Below are 21,522 nucleotides of genomic sequence, written 5' to 3' on the forward strand. Positions count from 1 at the left end.
TGCTTTTAAAACATCTGCTGCTTCTCAGAAGTTTAATAGTGGTCAATGGAAATGCAGTCTGTTCTCACATTAAGGCAAAAAGACTTATACTGCAACATTAAAAAAAGATAAATGCCCACTTCCTGTTATTCAATAGACTGAGGACCCAACAACCATTTGAATATTTGAAACAGTAGCACATAATTTATATGGGTATCATTTTTGACATCTGAACATCTTTCGTGAAGTTAAAGTCAATGATCTTCAACATACATTCTCACAAACTCATTCACACTAATTCAGTAGTTAACTTCCACCCTAACAGTTCTGTATAATCTGCCTATTATAAATGTCTTATCTCTATATATTAATTTTATCGGTAATTCTATCATACATGTAAAGAAGAATTATACAGATCACATCAGTTTACAAAAACTTGTCAAAATAAATAATCCATTCTGTCACAATTTCATCCCATATATTACTTACACATCTCATAACTTTGTCTCACTCTTTTAGTAGGCATGTCAATTTATTTAACTCTACCATGTCATATAATCTCATAAATCTCATTTTTAAAGGCCTAAAATTAAGATTAAGTAGGACCTCTGGGCAAATATCACAACTACTGAAATAAGATGTCTGCTAGCAAGATGGCATAATTTCCAACAGGCTCTTGTTAGAAATGAGGGCCACATTTTTTACTTTCTAGTTTGGGAGCCGATGGAGAGTTAAAAACCCACAGTAGGAAAGAAATAAAAATCCTACTCATCACATCAAAGACAAACTTAGATCTGAATTCATTTTCTTCTATGCCAAATATCCAATTGGTGAAGTTATAGAAGGGTTCTTCATATGGCAGCAGTGTGCTCTAAGGCAATCTCCTAGTAATACTATGAAGAAAGTTGTTCAGCATAAGTGAACACAACTAAAACAACAACAATATGAAGCAGGAATTTCCTGGGACATAAATATAATAAATGGATGAGCCCAGTGTGTACTGTTCATTAAATGAATTGAGAAGGGAAAATCAAACTAATCTATAAAACATGATATAACAAGTTAGCACATGCACATACAGACATCTAGATTCTCATCCCAAAGCACCATTAACTAAGCCAGAAACTTTGTGAACTTTAGAGTCCTAAACAGGAGGACAACATGACTAGAACTCTATTCCTGTAGCCACTGAAAGCATACTACTATTTTCTACACATAAATTATAAAAAAGGAGGGGGTTGAAAGGATAGTGAGTTTTCAGGAAAACTGGCAGCATAATAAGTTACCATGTTCACTGAAAAGTAGGAGGAAATGAAGAAAGGAGGGGTAGAAATATTTCCCAAGTTATTGTTCTTTAGTTTCTCTGAGGCTAAGTCAAGCTTGCATCATGGGCATTCCTTCCATATAACTGTAATGATTCAGACTTTATTATATCTTTTTGAGAAGATTAGGTCTCTTCACAACTATCAAACACCTACCACAAGATTATAGCATGGCCAATGCAATTACTTGACTTTTGTGCTGTAAAACAGGCTATTGTGTTGAACAAGATAGCTTCATCATTGTCACAGAAAGGTTTGCCATATTCTAAAGAATCCTCTCCAATGGCAGCCATGAGACAGCTGTGACAACTGTCCATCTGAGATACACAGATGCAAGAAGTGAGCCCTTTTTAGAAAATCAATAACAGCCAAGGACATCCTTTGATTGACACGAATTTAAGATTTTATTTCCAGTCTCTCTCTATCTCTCCCTCCCCCATCCAAATACTTAAATGACTAGGCAATAAAAAATCAATTTAAATTTATGAAACATTCCAGTCCTCCAAAATTACATATGGGCAATCTTCTCAAATCTCTTCTCTGATGAACCCAGCAATTACCTGGTTTAAAGAAAAGTCACTCATGTAAATTCTGAACCAATCCCAAACCTTCCATGTCCTTGGAGCCTTTCCCTCCCTTTACAGAAACTAAGGGCTACATCAGCAACTATGGGTATTAAAACTGGGGATAGTGGCTAAAAGTCCTTCCTGTAAGTCATTAGTTGGGTATATCATTTTGCTCACATTCTTTATTTAACTCTTGCATTGTTCTTCCCTCCACTCTTTACCAGTTCAGTGTTTAGCTCCTGTGGGGTGGGCAAATACTTTGAAGATGAAGTAGTTTTTCCAAGCCTTCTGAGTATGGTAGCTTTTGACTCTTTCAGTTTAAAAGAGAATACTCTGGGGCAAAATTGTGAGTGGTCCTCAATGCAGCCAACTGGTAGGTGCATGGGGAGAGACCCTTTGTTTCCCCCCCCCCCCCATTTGCCCTCATGCCTCTTAAAAACAGGTGGGTACAACCTCACTGAACTAAATTGTACAGAGACCATTTAAGAAGGTAATAGAGGTTTTGGTTGATCTCTGACATGTTTTGCTGTGTGTAAAATCTATGTCTGCCAGGGAAGCTTGTTAGATTCCCAAATGTGAGAAGAATCTAGAAGGTTTAAAAGTTTGCCTCTTCTTTTAGGCAAGCCTTTCTGAACATGGCCACATAGCTCAAAAAATCCACAAAAAGCTCCCTGAAACCCTTTTAAGTTCTTCCTTGAATTTTAACTCTAGAGGACTTTGTCTATAGCTTTTTATTTTACATATTTCTTTATTGTACTAATATCTATTTTGGAAAGCCAAAATCAGTGTAGAGCAGAGGTGAATAGCTTCTGGCCCTCTAGATGCTAACTGCCTGGCATGGGCCCTTAATTACTGATGAAAGCTCACTCATGTTTCCATCATTTACTGGTCAACATAACATGCATTTTCATGGTCAAGAAAATGTCCTTGATCTGTTCTCTATCATTTTCTTTGATTCACTTTCTGATAAAAGATATCATGATGAGATCATGTTATCATTTTGAGAGGTGCATTTTGTTTGATCAGTGGGAATGCATCTACAAGTCACTGAAGGATACTTAGAAAGCACCATTCCAAATATGCAACACACAAGAAATGACCAACATCATTTCATAATGAACACCCATAAACTGTAGACTTATTATGCTTACTTGACATACTGATTCAGTAACGCCCTTCAACTGATGCAACATCTATTGACTGCCCACTGTCACATTTTAACTGTGTCATCACCTTGCTATATTCATGAAATGTTATTGGTAATAGTTTTCTACTTGCTTTCCTCCTGAATTTTTACACTTCTTTCATCAGTATAATTGATATGTCAAAAGACTAACAGTGCTTGGGGCCCATATGCTTGGAACCAAACTATTTAAATTGTTTAACCTATTTTAACTTGTTGAATTGTTTGATAGTTTGGTAGCTTTTTTAAATCATTTTTTTTACTAGTGGCACTGTTTTACATTTGTCAGATTCGTTTTATATTATGCCACCTTGAGATCTCTGGATGTCTATAAATACAGTATATATGGGATTTCATAATGACTCTATAACCCTAAAGCCTCTGTAAGTGTTAACCTGTTCATCCATCCTCAATAGCACATTTTTTTCCACAAATGTCTTGATCAACTGGCACACTGGTGTTTGGATAAAATGGTAGGCAGATTGTTTTGCAAACAAATTTGCCTCTTTGCAAATGGTAAGCTATCAATTTAGTTCTATGTTGCAATGTCCACTTCATTCCTAGACTCACTGGCTGCTTCATTTCATCCCAACAGCCCTCAGCCCCAGGAAAAAAGGCTACAGGTATTTCTCCTTGAAAATTCTTACCTTGTTTGGCTTGTAAGTCTAAATCTAATTCCAGATTCCTTGTTTAAACCAATTGCCTCAATATTGATGACATCATCTACTTCTGGTTCAGTAGCAATGAACAGTATTGGAAATTTCCAGATGCCTCCTGCACTGCGCTGTACCACTAATGTTGCTGGATTCCTTCAAAATTAAGTTTAAGATATTCATTATAACAGAAAGCATAATGAAACATGTCAAATAAATCAATGTCCAAGGTATGAGGCAAGCCTTTATTTCTGCAGAAATGTAATGTGGTTACATGGCTGACTCTAAATTAGATTGTAGATATTATTTTTAGTCAGAATAGATATTCATTCATACTTTGAAGAAGCTGTCAGCTAAATATCACATTATTTTTCCTGTGTTTCTGTGAAGAATTGAAGAACCAAACTAATTGGTACAGTATAACTCCTTTGCACTTGTATAGGGGCTACAGTCTTGATTTCTGTATCTTAATTTATCAGGCAGCTGGATGGAGAATTTTTTCAATATGACAACAGTATGGCAGCCTTGAAATTGAGATTTACGTTCTCGTTTCCAAAGAAATATAGAATTCTGTCATTAAGGTCACAGGCAACTCCAACAGGCTTCACTAGAAATGGAATTGTGTTCCTTAGGAAGCTCCAGCTACAAACAGTTATTATTTAGTTAGAACTGTCTAACTAAAAGATTGTATGTACAGCGCTGTGTAAATTTACAGCGCTTTATAAATAAAGGTTAAAAATAATAATAATATTTTCTTTGAACTGCTGCTATCTATTCAAAATGTTTTTCAGATAAAGTTCATCTCAACCACACTGAAAAATATTGTGGAACTGAGAGTGAGTGACAAGGAGTTGACAAAGATCATCCAATAATTTCCAAACAGAGGAAAGATCTGTATCTGTCTTATCTAGGTTCAAATCCAAGCTTGGTAGACAAAGGGAATGCTGTAGATATAACATATCTCGATTTCAGTAAGGCCTTTGACAAAGTCCTCCATGATATTGCTGCAGACAAGCTGGCAAAATGTGGGCAAGACAATGTGACTGTTAGGTGGATTTATAATTGGTTGACTAGCCGAACCCAAAGGTGCTCAGCAATGGTTCCTCTTCATCTTAGAGAGAAGTGACTAGTGGGGTCCCACAGGGCTCTGTCCTGGGCCCAGTGCTATTCAACATCTTTATCAATGACTTGGATGGTGAAGGAATAATGGACATGCTTATCAAATTTGCAGATGACATCAAATTAGGAGGAGTAGCTAATAACCCAGAGGACAGGATCAAAATTCAAAATGACCTTAACAGATTACAAACCTGGGCCAAAACTAATAAAATGAACTACAACAGGGAGAAGTATAAGATACTGCCCTTAGGCAGAAAAAATGAAATGCATAGATATAGGATGGGGGACACCTGGCTTAAGGAGACTACATGTGAAAGGGATGTGGGAGTCCTATTAGACCACATGTTGAACATGAGTCAACAGTGTGATGGGGCAGCTAAAAAGGCCAATGCAATTCTAGGCTGCATCAATAGAAGTATATTGTCTAAATCAAGGGAAGTAATAGTGCCACTGTATTCTGCTTTGATCAGGCCTCACCTGGAGTACTGTATCCAATTCTGGGCACTGTCATCAAGTTTGGATTTTAATAAAATTGTGGAATAAGTGGACTTCACTATGACCCCAAAGTGACCTCCTAGAAGAGCTGCCATTAACCCAAAAGCAAGGAGGACACATAGTCAGCCTGCATGGGAAAAGGCAGGATCTCTGGAAAATAGACTTGGAAAATCCCCACAGGAAGTTTGGGAGTTGCCAAACAAGAATGGCCACTGCTTCCCAAGGTAAGACAATAACCTTGGTCTCACACCTAATGGACTGGTGATCAGCTTAACGACCCAGCCACTGATCTGTTTGCCCACCTGATTGTGTCCAGACCTAATCACATTGTTGCAACTTCATAGCCCAGATAAACAAGCCTTTGTCTTGCACTTTTTTTCATCGCTACAGGCTAGATTCAGCCTATAAAAGCCTAGGGGTTTGAAACCCTCAGTGTGCTATCACCAGATTACAGAGTGGTCCACGCCAGTCTGAACTCTGATCTTAGCTCCCTCAGTCATCTTTCCCCAAGTTCCGGCGGCTGTGAATCTCCATTCATCCAAACCTGCATCGGACTTCCTGGAGAAGACTTTTATGGTAACATATCTCTTGTAGTGGTGCCTCTCCCGAATTAACCCCTTTGCTTTCCACCAGTACTGAATGTGTGTGTGTGTGTGTAACCCTTGCTGTATGTGTGTTTCTACTTTAATAAGTTTTAGATATTTAATTGGACATAGTTAGTATCTGCATCATCTCTCTAAGGATTTCCTGGTGACCTTTGGTATACAATGCCCACTGAAAATAGCTAACTTTTCCGATAAGGAACATTTCCCCCATTTGTTAGTAATGCAGCCTGAAGGTATTTTAAAAGACACAAAACTTCTGTGCAAGCAGGCTGCTATAAGCACAAATAGGCAGGGTAGTTCTAAATCTCCACAGTTGTCTTTGTGTGACATGAATATGGGGGCCTTTGTGGATAGTGTGTTCCATGTACAAATTTAGATTCCTGTATATAAAAGGAATTCATAAGTTGAGAAAAGATTTTCAGAAATTCTGAGAGCTGACGTTGTTTTCCAGGACCCAAGCATGGAAACCCTTTACCAGAACCCATGGGTCCAGGAGTAGGGGCATGAAGCCAAGACTGCAAGCCCATTAATATGGGGGGTGGGGGTGGGAATCCTAAGAGAAAATTGTTCTTTGTTATTCTATAAAGTCTGTACAAACTAGCATTCATACACCCATATGTATGGCTTGCCTGTACCTAGCATAAAGTCATAGGATTTGCTGGAGGACAATGAAAAACAGTGGTTAGAAAAGAAAAAGCAAAATTCTGGAAGATAAGGACTCTAAATCATAGGGAGAATCTTTGCATATCCATCAGGTTTGCAGCAGGGGCAAGACCAAAAGACATGGTGCCACACTCCATGGCATTAAAGTCTATTAAACTAGCTTTAAAAAAAATGGTAAGGCAGTATTGATGATGGATTTACAAACTCCAGAATATAAATGAGTTAGGTCTTCCCACTCTACCAAATAATGAGAACTGACACTAACCCCAGAGTCAGGGAACAGCATCTAAAGGGCTTTTGTCATTCATATATAACTAATAAACATAAATGTCATACTATATATATGAATCACACATCTAGAGATATAAGATGATTAATTCTAACAAGCTAAAAGATATGCAACAGTATTCTGATTTTTTCAAAGAAGATGATGTATTAGACGAGGGAAAGGAGGACCCATGTTATAAATTCATACCAGTTGCAAAGTATGAGCAGGTACTTCCTAATACTGATTACCTTATTGGTTTGCATGGTACAAATACTACATTGAAGATCAAGGTCACAATTCCAGTTTTGAAATCCCGTTCTTTCTTCATTAAGTTTATAGCAACTGCAGATTTGAGCTGAGATTTCACTGTTTCAGATTCAAACTCAATGTCATACAAAAATTCATCTGTTGTAGAGAATCCTAAAAAAGACAAAGTCATTGTATACATGTATGTGACTTGACCTTTTAAAGCTGCTTTTGCTACCAAAGACAAATGGTCAATGAAGAATAGGCAGTCCTCCAAATAGTGGCTGAGCACAAACAAACTTTGCAAGTGTAATCCTATGTACAGTTACTTATAAGTAAATCCCATTGTATCCAATGAAGTTCACTCCCTAGTAATCTTGTTTAGAATCACTACTTTAACTTCATACTTTTTAAAAATGAAAACTGATATTTAATCATTTCCCCATGGATATGAATTACAAATACACTGTAGATCACAATCTAAATATATCTAAGGTCAGTTTTGACATCCTATAGTAGATATATAATTGCAATGTTGTTGTTATTCAATTGTTTAATCAGTTCATAACATTCTGCTGTTTTATGGGATTATGAAGTATCTCCAAGAGTAGAGGAGGCAACATATAAATATTTTAAATACATAAAACTCTTTTTTCTCATTCATGTTTTTGTTTTCCCACCATAATTTGCCATGTAACAGAATAATGTGTGCATGTGTAACTTTTGCATATATTATTGGTCCCTGAGTACAGGATAAAAAATGATTACACAAGGTGACAGAAGATCAGCTATGAATCAAGTACTAATGCTATAATGTAAACAATATACATCCTCATTAAGGGTCGGGCTTCCATACACAGCAGAGCAGCTCCTTGTCTGTGATGTAGTGAAAGCTAGCTTGTAGTACTGTGAAGATTTCAGAATCTTAGTCTTAGTCAATTACAGACTGTAAAACCTAGATCATTAGATTACAAATAGCAACTAATTTAAAAACATACCCATGTATACTCAAGGGTACCCTGGGTAACTGATAAAGGTACTGGTGCATGCAAGTACAATAGATGTTCCCTTATTTTATGTTTTTTTTCCTCTCTAATGTAAAGCTACCTTATTTTTTGTCCAATTTTAATAACTGTCCTTGATCATTTCTAAAATATCTTAGTACATTATTCAGATCAAGTAATTTGCAATAAATGCAATGTATGGATGGTTGACTAGTGTTCTAAGGCTAATATGGCACCAAGAAATGATAGGCTATGGTAAACTGACAGGTTATGAAAAGAGACTAATTCTATGGTTGAGATCTTGGGTCAAAGATTTAGGACCTACAGCTTTAGATCATATCGAATCATAGTCTTATTTTCTCAATGATATGCATACTATATCATTAAGGTATGAATACCATTTTCTGTGTTTGTCAAAGTGATCTGTTGCTAATTGTGTGTTAAAATAGTGCACTCACAGTAGGACACATTTGAAGGCTCATAATTATTCCTCAGCACAAAATGTCACCACACAGAGCGTCTAACATAAAAACCAGCTTAGTGGGAAGAGGAAGGATGACATCACTTGAAACCTACCACAGAGACAAAATTGCTACTGCTGAGCAGATGTTTCCTTCTGCAATCAAATCATTGTATACAGCACAGAGAATGTACAATTCACACTGTTCAGATATACTGAATTGTGGCTGGCAATTGTGTTGTACATTCTGTCAATGCATTTAGCTTTGCTTCCTCCATATGTAAATAGCACCTGTTTTCATTCACTAATAATGAATATCTGTTTATTTTTACTGAGGGCTTTCTGTTTTATTAACTGCACTATATATCTGATAAACATTCTCAATGAATTTTACAGCACCTAAAGATAAACATGTTTTTAAAATGTCAATCTAGAGTAGGTAAAACCAACTCTTTGGCAGTCCCATCCCTGTTCGTGAATCTTCACTGCAAATCTAATATAGAGCAGTTAAAAAAAAGATGATCAGATTTTCAGTAAAAGCTACAAGTGCTGAAAATGATCACCATATAATGGAAACCCCACTGTGAATATGTTAATATTTCGGTTTTAGTATCTAGGCAGCTCCTTGTCACACATGCTGCCTAAATGGAGTGGCAACTGCTAGAAACAACAACAAACAAAGAAAAAAAGCTATATATCATCACTTCAAACATAATTTCTAAGGCTATGTGAGTAAAATTAAATGATGAATGTTCCAGTTGTTGCTAAAAGATCTCATTTAATGAAAATGGTAAAATCAGGGGGGGAACAGACAGGCAGGAAGGGGCGGCTTGAAGCCACCCTTTCCAAAGACAGATTGGCAACCACACGCCGCAGCCCCAATGCACCTTGAACCTGGATGAAAAGCCAGCTTTACCTGTCCTGATGCTCCATGGCAGCTTCATGATGCTGCGTTGCTGAAGCATCATGAAGCTGCCCGTGTCTGGACAACTGAGTGGCTTCAAGCCAGCTCCCGGCATCATTGGGACATGCAGTGTCTAAATGCTGTGTGCTGATGACACCCGGAAGAGGGCTTTTTGGGGCCGTCTGTTCCGGTCCTGTGAAACCATTACAAGCACGACTAGTATTGCAAGACTGCATCATCCCATACGACTAGTATTGAAAGACTGCAGCAAGACTGCAGCATCCCTTGTTTCTACCCACCCAGAATTAACAATAGGTGTGATGCAGCATACTTATGTAGCTAATGCATGCCATTCTTTTAAGGTTCTGATGTCAACTAATTTAGACAGGGTGGTCCATGGTCATGGACAGAAAAAACATAGCAATACTGTAATGGCTAAGCAGGGCAGCCTCAACTAATTTCTGATGAGGGGAATACCATCAACATATCAGGTGCAAACAAGTCTGCAAAATTCTGTTAGGAATTCTGTATATGGAAACCCTATTCAGATATCCACTTTTAGGGTTAACTGAAGATACAAAGAGGGAAACATGCTGCCCCTAACCCTTTCTATTGTCACTTCACTCAAGTGAAAGTCAACATGTCTGAAACAATGGGTCACAGGACACAGACTTTGCTTGAGCTGGCAGGGCAGAGGTAGAGCCTGGCCCAGCTTCAGGCTCAAACTAGGACTCTAGCTCAGCCCTCTCATCCTCTGAGTTCTCAGCCACGCTGGGCATGGCACTTCCACTCTTTGCCTGCCCATGTAAGCTCACACCTTTACTGGCGTCTTTCACTAGTAGGGAAACTCTCGTGAGGTTTGGGCACGGGCCATGGCTTCTGTGTCACCATTTTGGACACACTGGAGCAAAGAGTTGGCACACATAATGGCAGGGGAGAAGTGGCAGCAAAAAGGAGCTTTCAAATTTGGGACCATGCTTAAGCTTTGTGAGCTTTGCTGGGACTTGGCTGACAGGTTGGGCTTGGGCTGCTGCTCCTGCTCTCTTTCATCAGATCATAGAATCATAGAATAATAGAGTTGGAAGAGACCACAAGGGCCATCCAGTCCAACCCTGCCATGCAGGAAATCCAAATCAAAGCATCCCTGACAGATGGCCATCCAGCCTCTGTTTAAAGACCTCCAAGGAGAGAGATTCCACTACACTCCGAGGGAGTATGTTCCACTGTCAGACAGCCCTTACTGTCAAGAAGTTCTTCCTAATGTTGAGATGGAGTGAGAGAAGAGGTAGCAGAAGAAATCATTTTCTTGTAGGAGAACACTTGAAGCTGTGTGGAGAAGACATGTTTTCTGCTCTGAGAGCATTTCTAGAGAACAAGGTATAAATAAAATAAAATCTAATAATAAATAAATAATGTATATGGGGAAGGAGTATCTGTGCTTGATTATTGGAAAGAGTCCTTTGTCTCGGAGTGGCTTCTGCATTTAAAGTCTCTCCTTTCCCAGTTCACACCAGTCTCCAGTCCAGAGCATGTGGCCTCTGTAAACCTCCTACATACAGACCAGCTGTGCCTTTCTCTGCCCCGATGAGGAATTGAGAGTCCCGCCTCTCTGGGGAGAAGCTTCTCCCTTACACTTGGTCACCTTGGGAGCAGCAACTGAGCTTCTGGCTAAGCAGCAACCAAGAAGCCTCTTGTTCTCATTGGATGTTGCTGCAAGACTGGCATGGGTGAGAGGCTTCTCAGTCACTTCTTAGCCAGCTGCTCAGTTGCTGCTCCCAGGAAGACAGGGTGTAAAGGGAGCAGTGACTGAGCAGCCAGTCAAACAGTGGCCAAAAAGATTCTCTCCTGTGCCGGCCTTTACTGGAAGACTGAAACAAGCAAGAAGGTTCTCAGTCGCTGCTCAGCGAGTTGCTCGGTTGCTGCTCCCAAGGTGACTGAGTGCAAAGGGAGTAGTGACTGAGATTGAATTTTGAGATTGAATTATTTTGAATTTGTAGTAGAGCAGTAGACCTAATATAAAAAAATATGCCCAGGGGAGCGCTAGGATTGTTGCCCAAGAGGAAAGGGGGTGGTAGCCTGAAAAAGTTTGAGTACCACTGGTTTATAGCATTAGTGCTCATGGAGTTAATATTAATAAAGGAGTTCTTGATTTAAGAACAAGTGTAAAACTGGTAAAGGACTTCGGAGTTTTGTAAAAGAATAAAAAGCTTATAACTGTAAAATATGCTCTTATTAGAAAACATCAAATTGTCTAAAAGAAATGTCTTTGTATAAAAGGATGAAAGGTGTCCTTCAGTGCATGTAGCCATCCATGAGGTACAAAGTCATTTTTCTACATAATGAGCTAGATATTCGTCACAAGTTTCCTGTTTAAGGCTTCTTCTTAGCTGTCTTTAAATGAGATGATGGGCATAATTTATGGGTATATCTGTGTCATTTCAGTAAGACAAGTTTCATAAGGGCAACTAAGAATTTGTTGTTAAGTTTCTATTCCTTTTGGGAGCATGAAAGAACAACTGAATTAAAACTGACAGGCTGAATCTACATAAGGGCTGTATCCCAGCTCCATTGCATAGTATCCTTGTCCCAGTTTGACACCTTTACTGCCACACATCCTTTTTAAAATAAAAAATGAAACAACCATACTGGACCCCCATTACATAGCCACATTGGTGCCAGGGGGCTGTTTCTACAGTGTGCACATGTTTGCCTTATCAATTTATGTCTGGTTACTCAGCTGCAGCAGCTATGGGGTTGTTGCCCTTCCTCCTAATACTCAGGCAATCATGGGCGGACATCCAATGGAATGGTATCTGGGCTGGAAGAGGGAGTTTGTTGGGGGCTGCTGGTGGTGTGTTTCTGTGATGGTGCACATGCATGGTGGGCAAGTGGCAAAAAAAAAAAAAATCTCACAGCACAGCTTGATGCTGCACAGTGCAGACTGCCTGTGGGTATTTGGGCTGCCTTTGGTTTGGGTGATGCAGACAGCGAGGATTTGACTCACTTTCAGATAATGTAGGATGTAGTTGCTTTTTCCTGCCTGCCTGTTCTGACCCGTAGTGCCGGAATCACACATTGGTAAGCTGCATTTGAATACATACACGACTTCTGGAGGCAGTGGGTTGCACCAGAACCTATATAGGCATGTTTGTGTTGAAATTTTGAAGCATTTAAATTAGTTGTTTCCTGTATTCCAACATTCAGTGTTTAGCTCTGTCTCCACCAGTGTTCAGAAGTTAGAGCAAGTGCAATATTGTCTGGAAAGGGGAAGGGATTTAAATCACTTTTGAAAGATCTTCAGCCATGTGTTCCACCAAATAATTTATCTGAATGATACATTCATTATACACTTGACTAAAAGCCCTATTTTTTCATTTTTAAATGTTGTATTTTTACAGCCTAAAACATGTAGGTTTACCTGAATGGTGTGTTTAAACTAGAGGGATTCATACAATCTACAATAAAATAATGTTCATATTAAAAATTGACATTTTAAATTAATTATGCAGGAAAATGTTTTAAAGGATAATTTATTCATTGTCTAAAATGAAATGGTCAGATCTGAAGTTATAGATCTTTTTACACAGCTGACAGATTTCAGAATAATTTAGAGTCAGTTTGAAAAGACAAACCCTTTGTCATTAGTTGAAGTAGCCTTCTAAAAACCACCATATGGGTTATATATTCTGGCTGTTTTTCCTGTCACCAGTAACGTTAATGAGGACTATGAATTATAATAAAAGGCATCTCTATAGGGTGTACAACAAACAACAGTGAACAAGAACAAATAATCTCATACGTGCATTTATTCACTTTGAATGCTGTAAGAAAAAAATGGCTTGTCTCTGAACGAGAAAGTCTTAGCCTTCATGCCCTTGTGCACACTTAGAAGCTTCTGTTTAGAACTACTGCCCTTGACTCCTTTTTGGACTGAAATGGAACCCCTTGAATTAACCCTAAAGTAATTTCAGGTTGTGTGTGTATATGCCTTCAAGTTGCCTGTCAGCTTATGGCTTCCCTATGACTTTCATCAGGTTTTCTTAGGCAAGGAATACTCAAGAGGTGGTTTTGCTAGTTCCTTTCTCTGAAATATAGCTAAAGCACCAGGTATTCATTGGTAGTATCCTATCCAAGTACTAAACAGGCATCAGGTGTTATTAGGAAGTTTAGGCCCTATCTTCAGGTTAGACCCTGGTATTGGTTGTTATATCCCTACAAGTCAACTCTCACTTAATTGTCAGAGGACGTTAGCCATTGTTTTCCTTTGAGGATGAGAGGGTGTGCTTTGCCCAAGACAGTGAGTTTCCATGGATGAGTAGGGATTTGAATCCTGGTCTCCTGGAGTCTTAGTCCAACACTCCAACCACTATACCATGCTGACTCTTAAATTTTGCTATGTTTATATTTAGCAGTTTCCCACTCAAAGATTTCAGGAAAGTTCCTGACAACTGTATAGTGGTTTTGGCAGCAACTAATTTGTTCAATTCAAATTGAGAAGTGAAGACTTGTGCACTTAACAGTTTTCATTAGTAACTTCCTAGATAATGTATATTAAAATGATATATTAATTTGGTCAGCAAACTAATAATAATAATAATTCTAAAAATCTGCAAATTTATTCATGCTTTTGTGTGCATGTATTTGGCTGATTTATTAACTTCTGTTCTCCCACCTCCTTTAAGGAATATTTGTTACATCATTATCTTTTCCAGAGTTGGAGGTGTTCACTCCCAAATCTGCATATATGTGAATTTACAGTGAACTATTTTAACACTATTTTTAATCCAACTGTGAGTTTTCCTTCTGAAGGAGGGAGAGCTCCTTCTCTTTTCAGTGGGTGGAGACCCTTGAATACATCTCTACTGTAGTATGTGCAAGATCAGGTATACAGGGCTTATCTTTTCGAAAGATGGTCTTTAGCCTGACAACATGTATGTCAAATGCTGTCATGTGTAGACAGACACATTGTGCCAAGATCTCTGGAGATGGATGGTACAGTATTTTTCTAAATGCATCTTAATCGCATCCTTTCTCAAAAGTATTCTCAGCTTTTAACTAATCCCTCATATCTATACATAATATTTCCTCTTTAGACAGCCCTTATGTAGATTCAGCCTGCCAGTTTTAATTCAGTTGTTCTTCCATGATTCCTCCCAAAAGGAACAGGAAATAATTCATTCCTATTCTTATTTTCTTTAAATAAAGTTATTGGAATAAAATTTATATTCTACTGTTTGTTTTTCAAAAATAGCTTAAATATGAATATATTGTAGTATAGCAATTTCATCCTATGCCTGTGGTGTTTCTATAAAACTCATAGCCAGCTGCTTATCTTAAAATTTAATTATTAGGCCCATCTGCAAAGCTTCAAATCAACTTGCTGTCATGGGTATCAGTACTGTAGATATGCGACTGCTTGCATTTACAGGAATATAATTTTTATGTATATTTCATAAATTGTTCTGAGCTTACTTTACATTTTTGTCATCTTTATGCATGCAGAGATCTCAGATGAGAAGAAAAATTTAGAAGTTAATAGTAAACAAAAAGGACTTCATCTTAACCTAGGGAAAATCCTTTTCAAAAAATATGATTGTGCAGGTTTGTTTCCAGTTTGTCTTTCTATTTGGGAAAGATCACATTAAAAAGGGATAAAGAATTATTGTGAATGAAAGTGAAGAAAAGCAGAAAGTATGCACTGAAGGACTGAACTAAAGTGAAAAGATTGAACTGATGGAAGAAGAAAAGTTTAGAACATTGATTCCACCACACCTGGAGGGGCAGTGGAATGGGGAGGGGATGAAGAAAAAGGGGACAGCAGATGGGACTCAATCAAAATACTGGTGTTCAAGAAAGATAAGTGGAACCAGCAATCCTTAGTATAGTGGTGGATATGAAAGTTGCATTAAACTTCTTCTCAAGGCCCTTAGAACCACTGCACAGCTTCACTGATTGCTTCATGTGGTGGTGTCTCCTGTTCTTGGCCTGCCTGTGCAAGCTACTCACTTAGCCACACTTTCCACTAGTAGGATTGGGAAGGCAGGAGGGGGAAGATTATCAAAGGTTGATTCTTGGAAAGAGTCCTTCGCCTTGGAATGGTTCCTGAAGTTAAAATCTCTCTTTTCCCCTGACCATGCCAGTCTCTAGTCCATGTGGCCTCTGTAAACTGCCTACACACACACTCTAGCTGTTCCCCCTCTATGCCTCAACAAAGAAGGCCAGATCTGGACCACAGAGGTTGCATCCCTTAGGGGCGGTCTGTATTGCCCCTAAGTATGGGTGGGCCTAAGAAAATGCACACATCAAAAAGAATGTAAAGGCAAAGCAGAGAAAATTGTGACTATGTAAGCAGTGATTATAGCATTTAATGTGATAACTTTGCCTGATTTTAACCCAGAAAAGCTGACAAACCCTCCAGCTCCCAATTCTACTTAGTGCTTGAGAGGAAGCACAAAAGAGCCGCCATTGCTGCCATTTTTCCACACTGGCATTCAAAAAGGTCAGAAATGGCATCACTACACAGAGAGTAGAGGAGGTTGGTAATTCTTTTAGATGCTCCCAGTACAGACTACGCTCTCTCGCCATTCTACTCAGAGAAAGGGATGGTTCCTTTTTTTGATATGAATGAAGATGCAGTACTTAAATAGACGCATGGATAAGTCATCTCACATTTTTGGAGTCAATTTCTTGATTTATACATGAGTACATACAGTACTTGAATTTCAAATCATACTATCAGGACTGGATGAAAACCTCTTGTAGGGAAGGAAGGGAAAGTTTCATAATTCAAGATTTTATTTATGCTTAAATAATTCAAATACTAAACAATGGTGGAGGTTATTTAAATGTGAACACTCTGTAATTATTGTCATCTATCTTTGGGCATAAAAATTGGTTGCTGTACAACACATACACTGAGGATTGAAACTTGCCTGTGCATGCTGTTAATGTATAATTCTAACCTTGTATTTACATATTTATTTGTAGCATGAAAAAAACCTAGAAGCACTACTGCATTTGAACTCCTTCTTTATTTCTGCATGCTATTGTATTCATCTAGAAATAATGATATAGTGTCTTTGAAAGAAGTTTAAAATATGTCATTGATCCTTACTGTCTTTGATGCCAAGATACTTTTTACCATATTACTTGTCTATAATTACTTGCTTTATTCACCTATATCAGTGGCTAGCAACACATAAAAGCATCTAGTGATAACAATCACAAAATATTGTGGGATATCATACGCAAAGGGTTATTGTCTCAAAGGTGCTACAAGATCCCTATGCTTACTGATTTTCCAGATTGACTCAGCTATGTCTTTGTATTATGAGATATCTATCTATCAATCTATCTATCTGCAATAAGAATATTTCTAAATGCCCTGATTGCAGATGTGTGCATCATATTTAATGCTATAGTAGAATTTATTGTTATAATAGATAAAATATTGTAATAACAGAATTTGTGATAACAGATGAAATTACATTCAAAATTATTTACATAATATCTATCTGAATATCAAACTTATACTACTTTGTGTTACAAAATAAAAAGGAAAGATAATCATTCTCTTTCATATGAGCCAAACCTTTCAGTGGAGCATTACAGACCACCGCTTTGCGGCAGTCTGCCGGCGCTGCTGTTTGCTCCGTGAGGGAGCCGCAGCAGCCAAACCATGCGACTCCCTCGCGGAGCAAAAAAGAAGCTCCAAAATGGAGCTTCTTCCTGCGGTGCGGTTATGATGCCGCGAGGCGCCAATGGCGCACTCGCAATGTCATAAGCGCCGCGCGACATGCGGACGCACAGCGTCCACTACGTCAATATGGCAGCGGCCGTGTGGAACGGCCGCCGCCATATTGTATGTATTCACTACATACTAGGGTTAGGGGGGTGCGGAAGCACCGCCCCTTCCTAACCCTAATACGTAGTCAATACGTATTTTATGGAGGTCTGTAACCCACCAGTATCACATAAACTCATACAATGATATTTCTAATTCAAGAAAGAAGGATTATGTGACTCAAGACGGGAACATATTTTACCTGACTAGACAGTATAGTGTGCAAAACATATGTGTCACAAAGACAATTCAAGGTCTCAAAAAACTTGTAAGAACCTAGCTGATACACCATCCATATCCTGAAAGCATCAGTAATAGCCACATGGCTATATCTTTGAAACGAACCATACATTGTGATAGGTTAATGAACAGAACATAGAATCTTAGAGTTGGAAGAGACCACAAGGGCCATCTGGTCCACTGCCTGCCATCCAGGAACTCACAGTCAAAGCATCCCCAACAGGTGGCCACCCAGCCTCTGTTTAAAAATCTCCAAAGAAGGAGATTCCACAACTCTCTGAGGGAGTGTGCTCTCACTGTCAGGAAGTTCCTCCTAATGTTGAGGTGGAATCTCTTTTCCTGTAGTTTGTATCCATTGTTCTGGGTCCTGTTCTCTGGAGCTGCAGAAAACAAACTTGCACCATCCTCAATATGACATCCCTTCAAATATTTAAACAGCTATCATATCAACCCTTAACCTTCTCTTCTCCATGCTAAACATCCCCAGCTCCCTAAGTCTCTCCTCATAGGGCATAGTTTCCACACCCTTCACCATTTTAGTCGCTCTCCTTTGGACACGCTCCAGCTTGTCAACATCCTTTTTGAATTGTGGTGCCCAGAACTGGACACAATTTTTCAGGTGGGGCCTGACCAAGGCAGAATACAGTGACACTATTACTTCCCTTGATTTAGACAGTATACTTCTATTGATACAGCCTAAAATTGAATTGGCCTTTTTAGCTGCCACATCACACTGTTGACTCATGTTCAACTTGTGATCTACTAGGATTCCTAGATCCTTTTCACATGTACTGTTGTTAAGCCAGATGTCTCCCCTCCTATGTCTATGCATTTTATTTTTTCGCCCTAAGTGCAGTACCTCACATTTATCCTGTTGAAGTTCATTTTGTTAGTTTTGGCCCAGCTTTCTAATCTATTAAGGTTATTTTGATCCTCTCCTCTGGGCTATTAGTTACTCCTCCTAATTTGGTGTCATCTGCAAATTTGATAAGCATGCTCTCTATTTATTCATCCAAGTTGATGATAAAGATGTTGAATCACACTGGGCCCAGGACAAAACCCTGTAGAACCCCACTAGTGACTTCTCTCCAAGATGAAGACGAGTCATTGTTGAGCACCCTTTGGGTTGGTCAACCACTTACCAATCTACCTAGCAATTGCACTGTCTAGCCCACATTTTACTAGTTTTTTGAAAGGATTTCATGGGGGACCTTGTCAAAGGCCTTACTGAAATCAAAATATGCTGTATCTACAGCATTCTTTTCATCAAGCTGGTAATTTTATCAAAAAAGGGATCAGATTAGTCTGACATGATTAATTTTTGAGAAACCTGTGTTGGCTTTTTGTGATTGTGGCATTCCCTTATAAATGTTCACAGACTCTGTTTAATGAGCTGCTCAACAATCTTTCCTGGTATTGATGTCAGATTAACTGGGCAATAATTGTTGGAATCCTTCCCCCCCCCCCTTTTTTTTTTTTTTTAAAGATGGAGACAAAATTTGCCCTCCTCCAGTCTGCTGGGACTTCTCCTGTTCTCCAGGAGTTCTCAAAGATTATTGCCAATGGTTCTGAGATTACATTTGCCAATTCTTTGAATATCCTTCGATGTAGTTCATCTGGTCCTGAAGACAGAGGCCCAGTACATACCACCAAGAAGCGGCATCCAGGCGGTGATTATAGGGTTAGGGACCGCACACCAATCGCACGGTCCCTAACCCTACAACATCATGGCGGTGGTGTAATGGCGGTCTCCCGTCACCGTCATCGTGAAGTAAGAGATGCACAGCGTTTAGACTTCGCTGCACATTGCTTACATCACAAGTGCGCCAATGGCACACTCGTGATGTGTACACAGTGTCCCAAGAAGAACCCGGTTTTTCCAGGTTCTTTGTGGGGCAGAGGGATGCCACGCAGCTTGGCTGCTGGGGCGTCCCCCCACAGGAAAACTGTCTGCCTCCAGCCCACCTTTTTGGGGAGATATGTACCAGGCCTTAAATTCATTTTGATTAGCCAAATATTCTCGTAGTACCTCTTTATTTATTCTGTGCTGTGACTCCCCTATTGTACCCTAGGCTCCATTTTTCTCATGTTGAGCACCCTTTTCCTTTTCTCAGAAGACTGAGGCAAAGATGTTGAGTAATTCTGTCTTTTCTCTGTCCCCAGTTAACATTTCGCCATCTTCTCCATGTAGAGTCCCTACCATTTCCTTCTTCCATTTGTTATGGACATACCCAAAAAAAGCCCTTTTTATTCTTAACCTCTCTAGCAAGCCTGAGCTCATTCTGCTCTTTAGCTTTTCTGACTTTACCCCTACACACGTTCACTATTTGTTTGAATCCCTCTTTGGTGATTTCTCCCTTTTCCTATTTCTTATAATGCCCTGTTTAAAACGTAGCTCCACTGAAAGGTTTTTAGTCATCCATCCTGATTTCTTGAGACACCTCCCATTTTTCCACCTTGTTGGAACAGTTTGAAATTGTGCTTTCAGTAACTCCCTTTGGAGAAACTCCCATCCATCCTGAACTCCCTTCTCTTTTAGTATTCCTGACCACAGGATTATTCCCAGTATTTCCCTAAGTTTACTGAAATCAGCTCTCCTAAAGTCTAGAATGCATGTCTGACAATGCCTGGATTCTCTTTTCCACTGTATAACAAACTCCAGGAGAACATGATCACTCCCACCTAAGGATCCCACCACTTGCACCCCATTTACCAGGTCATCCTTGTTGGTTAGGTTCAGATCTAAAATAGCTGATCCTCTTGTTGCCTCTTCCACCTTTTGGACAATGAAATTGTCTCCCAGGCAAGTGAGGAATTTGCTAGACCTTAACGTTTTGGCTTGGTTTGATTTCCAGCAAATATCAGCATAGCTGAAGTCACCCATCACTACTACATCTCTCCTTTCTGAATGTGTGCTCATCTGTTCTAGAAAGGCATTCTCTAATTCCCCAGTCTGACCTGGGGGTCTATAGTAGACTCCCATAATAACATCCCTGTCGTTTCCATCCCCTTTAATTTTTATCCAGATGCACTTCAGCTGACTTTGAGGATTGAAACCCTGGATCTCCTCACAGGTGTAAACATCCCTCCTTTCCTGTTTTGCCTATTTCTCTTATAAATATTATACACACTGTTATCCCCCCCCCCCTTTTTTTTTTTTTAGGTTTAGAATATGGCTTCTCCTTTAGATTCAAAAGTAGATGTATGCAGAAAATATAAACTTCATTAAACAAACTTTTATAAAATAATACACACTTATAAAAAGAGAGAATATCATCCTTTCAGATTAGTCATCATTCATTGATAAAGATTACATGATAAAATTAGCTTACACATTGTAAACTTCTTAGGGGTTACTTAAGTGCACTGATATATAGAAATGTACTTGCTATTGCTAAAGATCTTTTACAGAAACTACTACTGGGGCTCCATATTGCACTAACACTTGAGATGCATTTGAAGATTACAGAATACTATAAAACTGACTAATGAAAGAGTATCCCAAAATTTTACAGCCATTCGTATATTTCCAGTAACATGAAAAACCCAGTCTAGCATCTAGGGATGGAAAGAATAATAAGCCACCATCTTGAGGGGAGAGAAGCAGGCTAGCTCCAACTGCCTGCCTGAAGAAGAAAAGCCCTCCCTTCAGCCACCATCTTGAGGGGAGAGAGGCAGGCTAGCTCCAACTGCCTGCCTGAAGAAGAAAAGCCCTCCCTTCAGCCACCATCTTGAGGGGGAGAGAGGCCTGTTATGTTTGTTTGTTTGTTTGTTTGTTTTACTTTGTATTGTACTTCCTGTTGTACACCGCTTTGATCTACTTTGGAAAAGCGGTATATAAATAAACATTTTTATTATTATTATTATTATTATTAATACTTGAAGGGAAAAAATGAAAAGAGGATTTTTTGGGTGTCCAAAGTCTCAACAAAGATACTTCTCCTCGATCATCTTTCTTCTTCCCCAACTTCA

The 21,522-nt window shown here is 39.0% G+C and overlaps 1 protein-coding gene across 1 annotated transcript in view; it reads right to left on the minus strand.

Annotated features, from left to right (window-relative positions):
• The window catches only part of CFAP47 (cilia and flagella associated protein 47), a 343,409-nt gene that overhangs the window by 14,709 nt on the left and 307,178 nt on the right, over positions 1 to 21,522 (minus strand). The window contains exons 61-62 of the mRNA XM_089508424.1: positions 7,102 to 7,273; positions 3,698 to 3,859 (exon numbers count right to left, since the gene is read on the minus strand). Coding sequence (XP_089364550.1) covers positions 3,698 to 3,859; positions 7,102 to 7,273 — 334 coding nt within the window. The remainder of the gene's footprint in view (positions 1 to 3,697; positions 3,860 to 7,101; positions 7,274 to 21,522) is intronic.

This window comes from Sceloporus occidentalis, unplaced genomic scaffold (assembly GCF_023333645.1).
Source record: "Sceloporus occidentalis isolate IW3139 unplaced genomic scaffold, rSceOcc1.0.p SCAF_2, whole genome shotgun sequence".
NCBI lineage: Eukaryota > Metazoa > Chordata > Lepidosauria > Squamata > Phrynosomatidae > Sceloporus > Sceloporus occidentalis.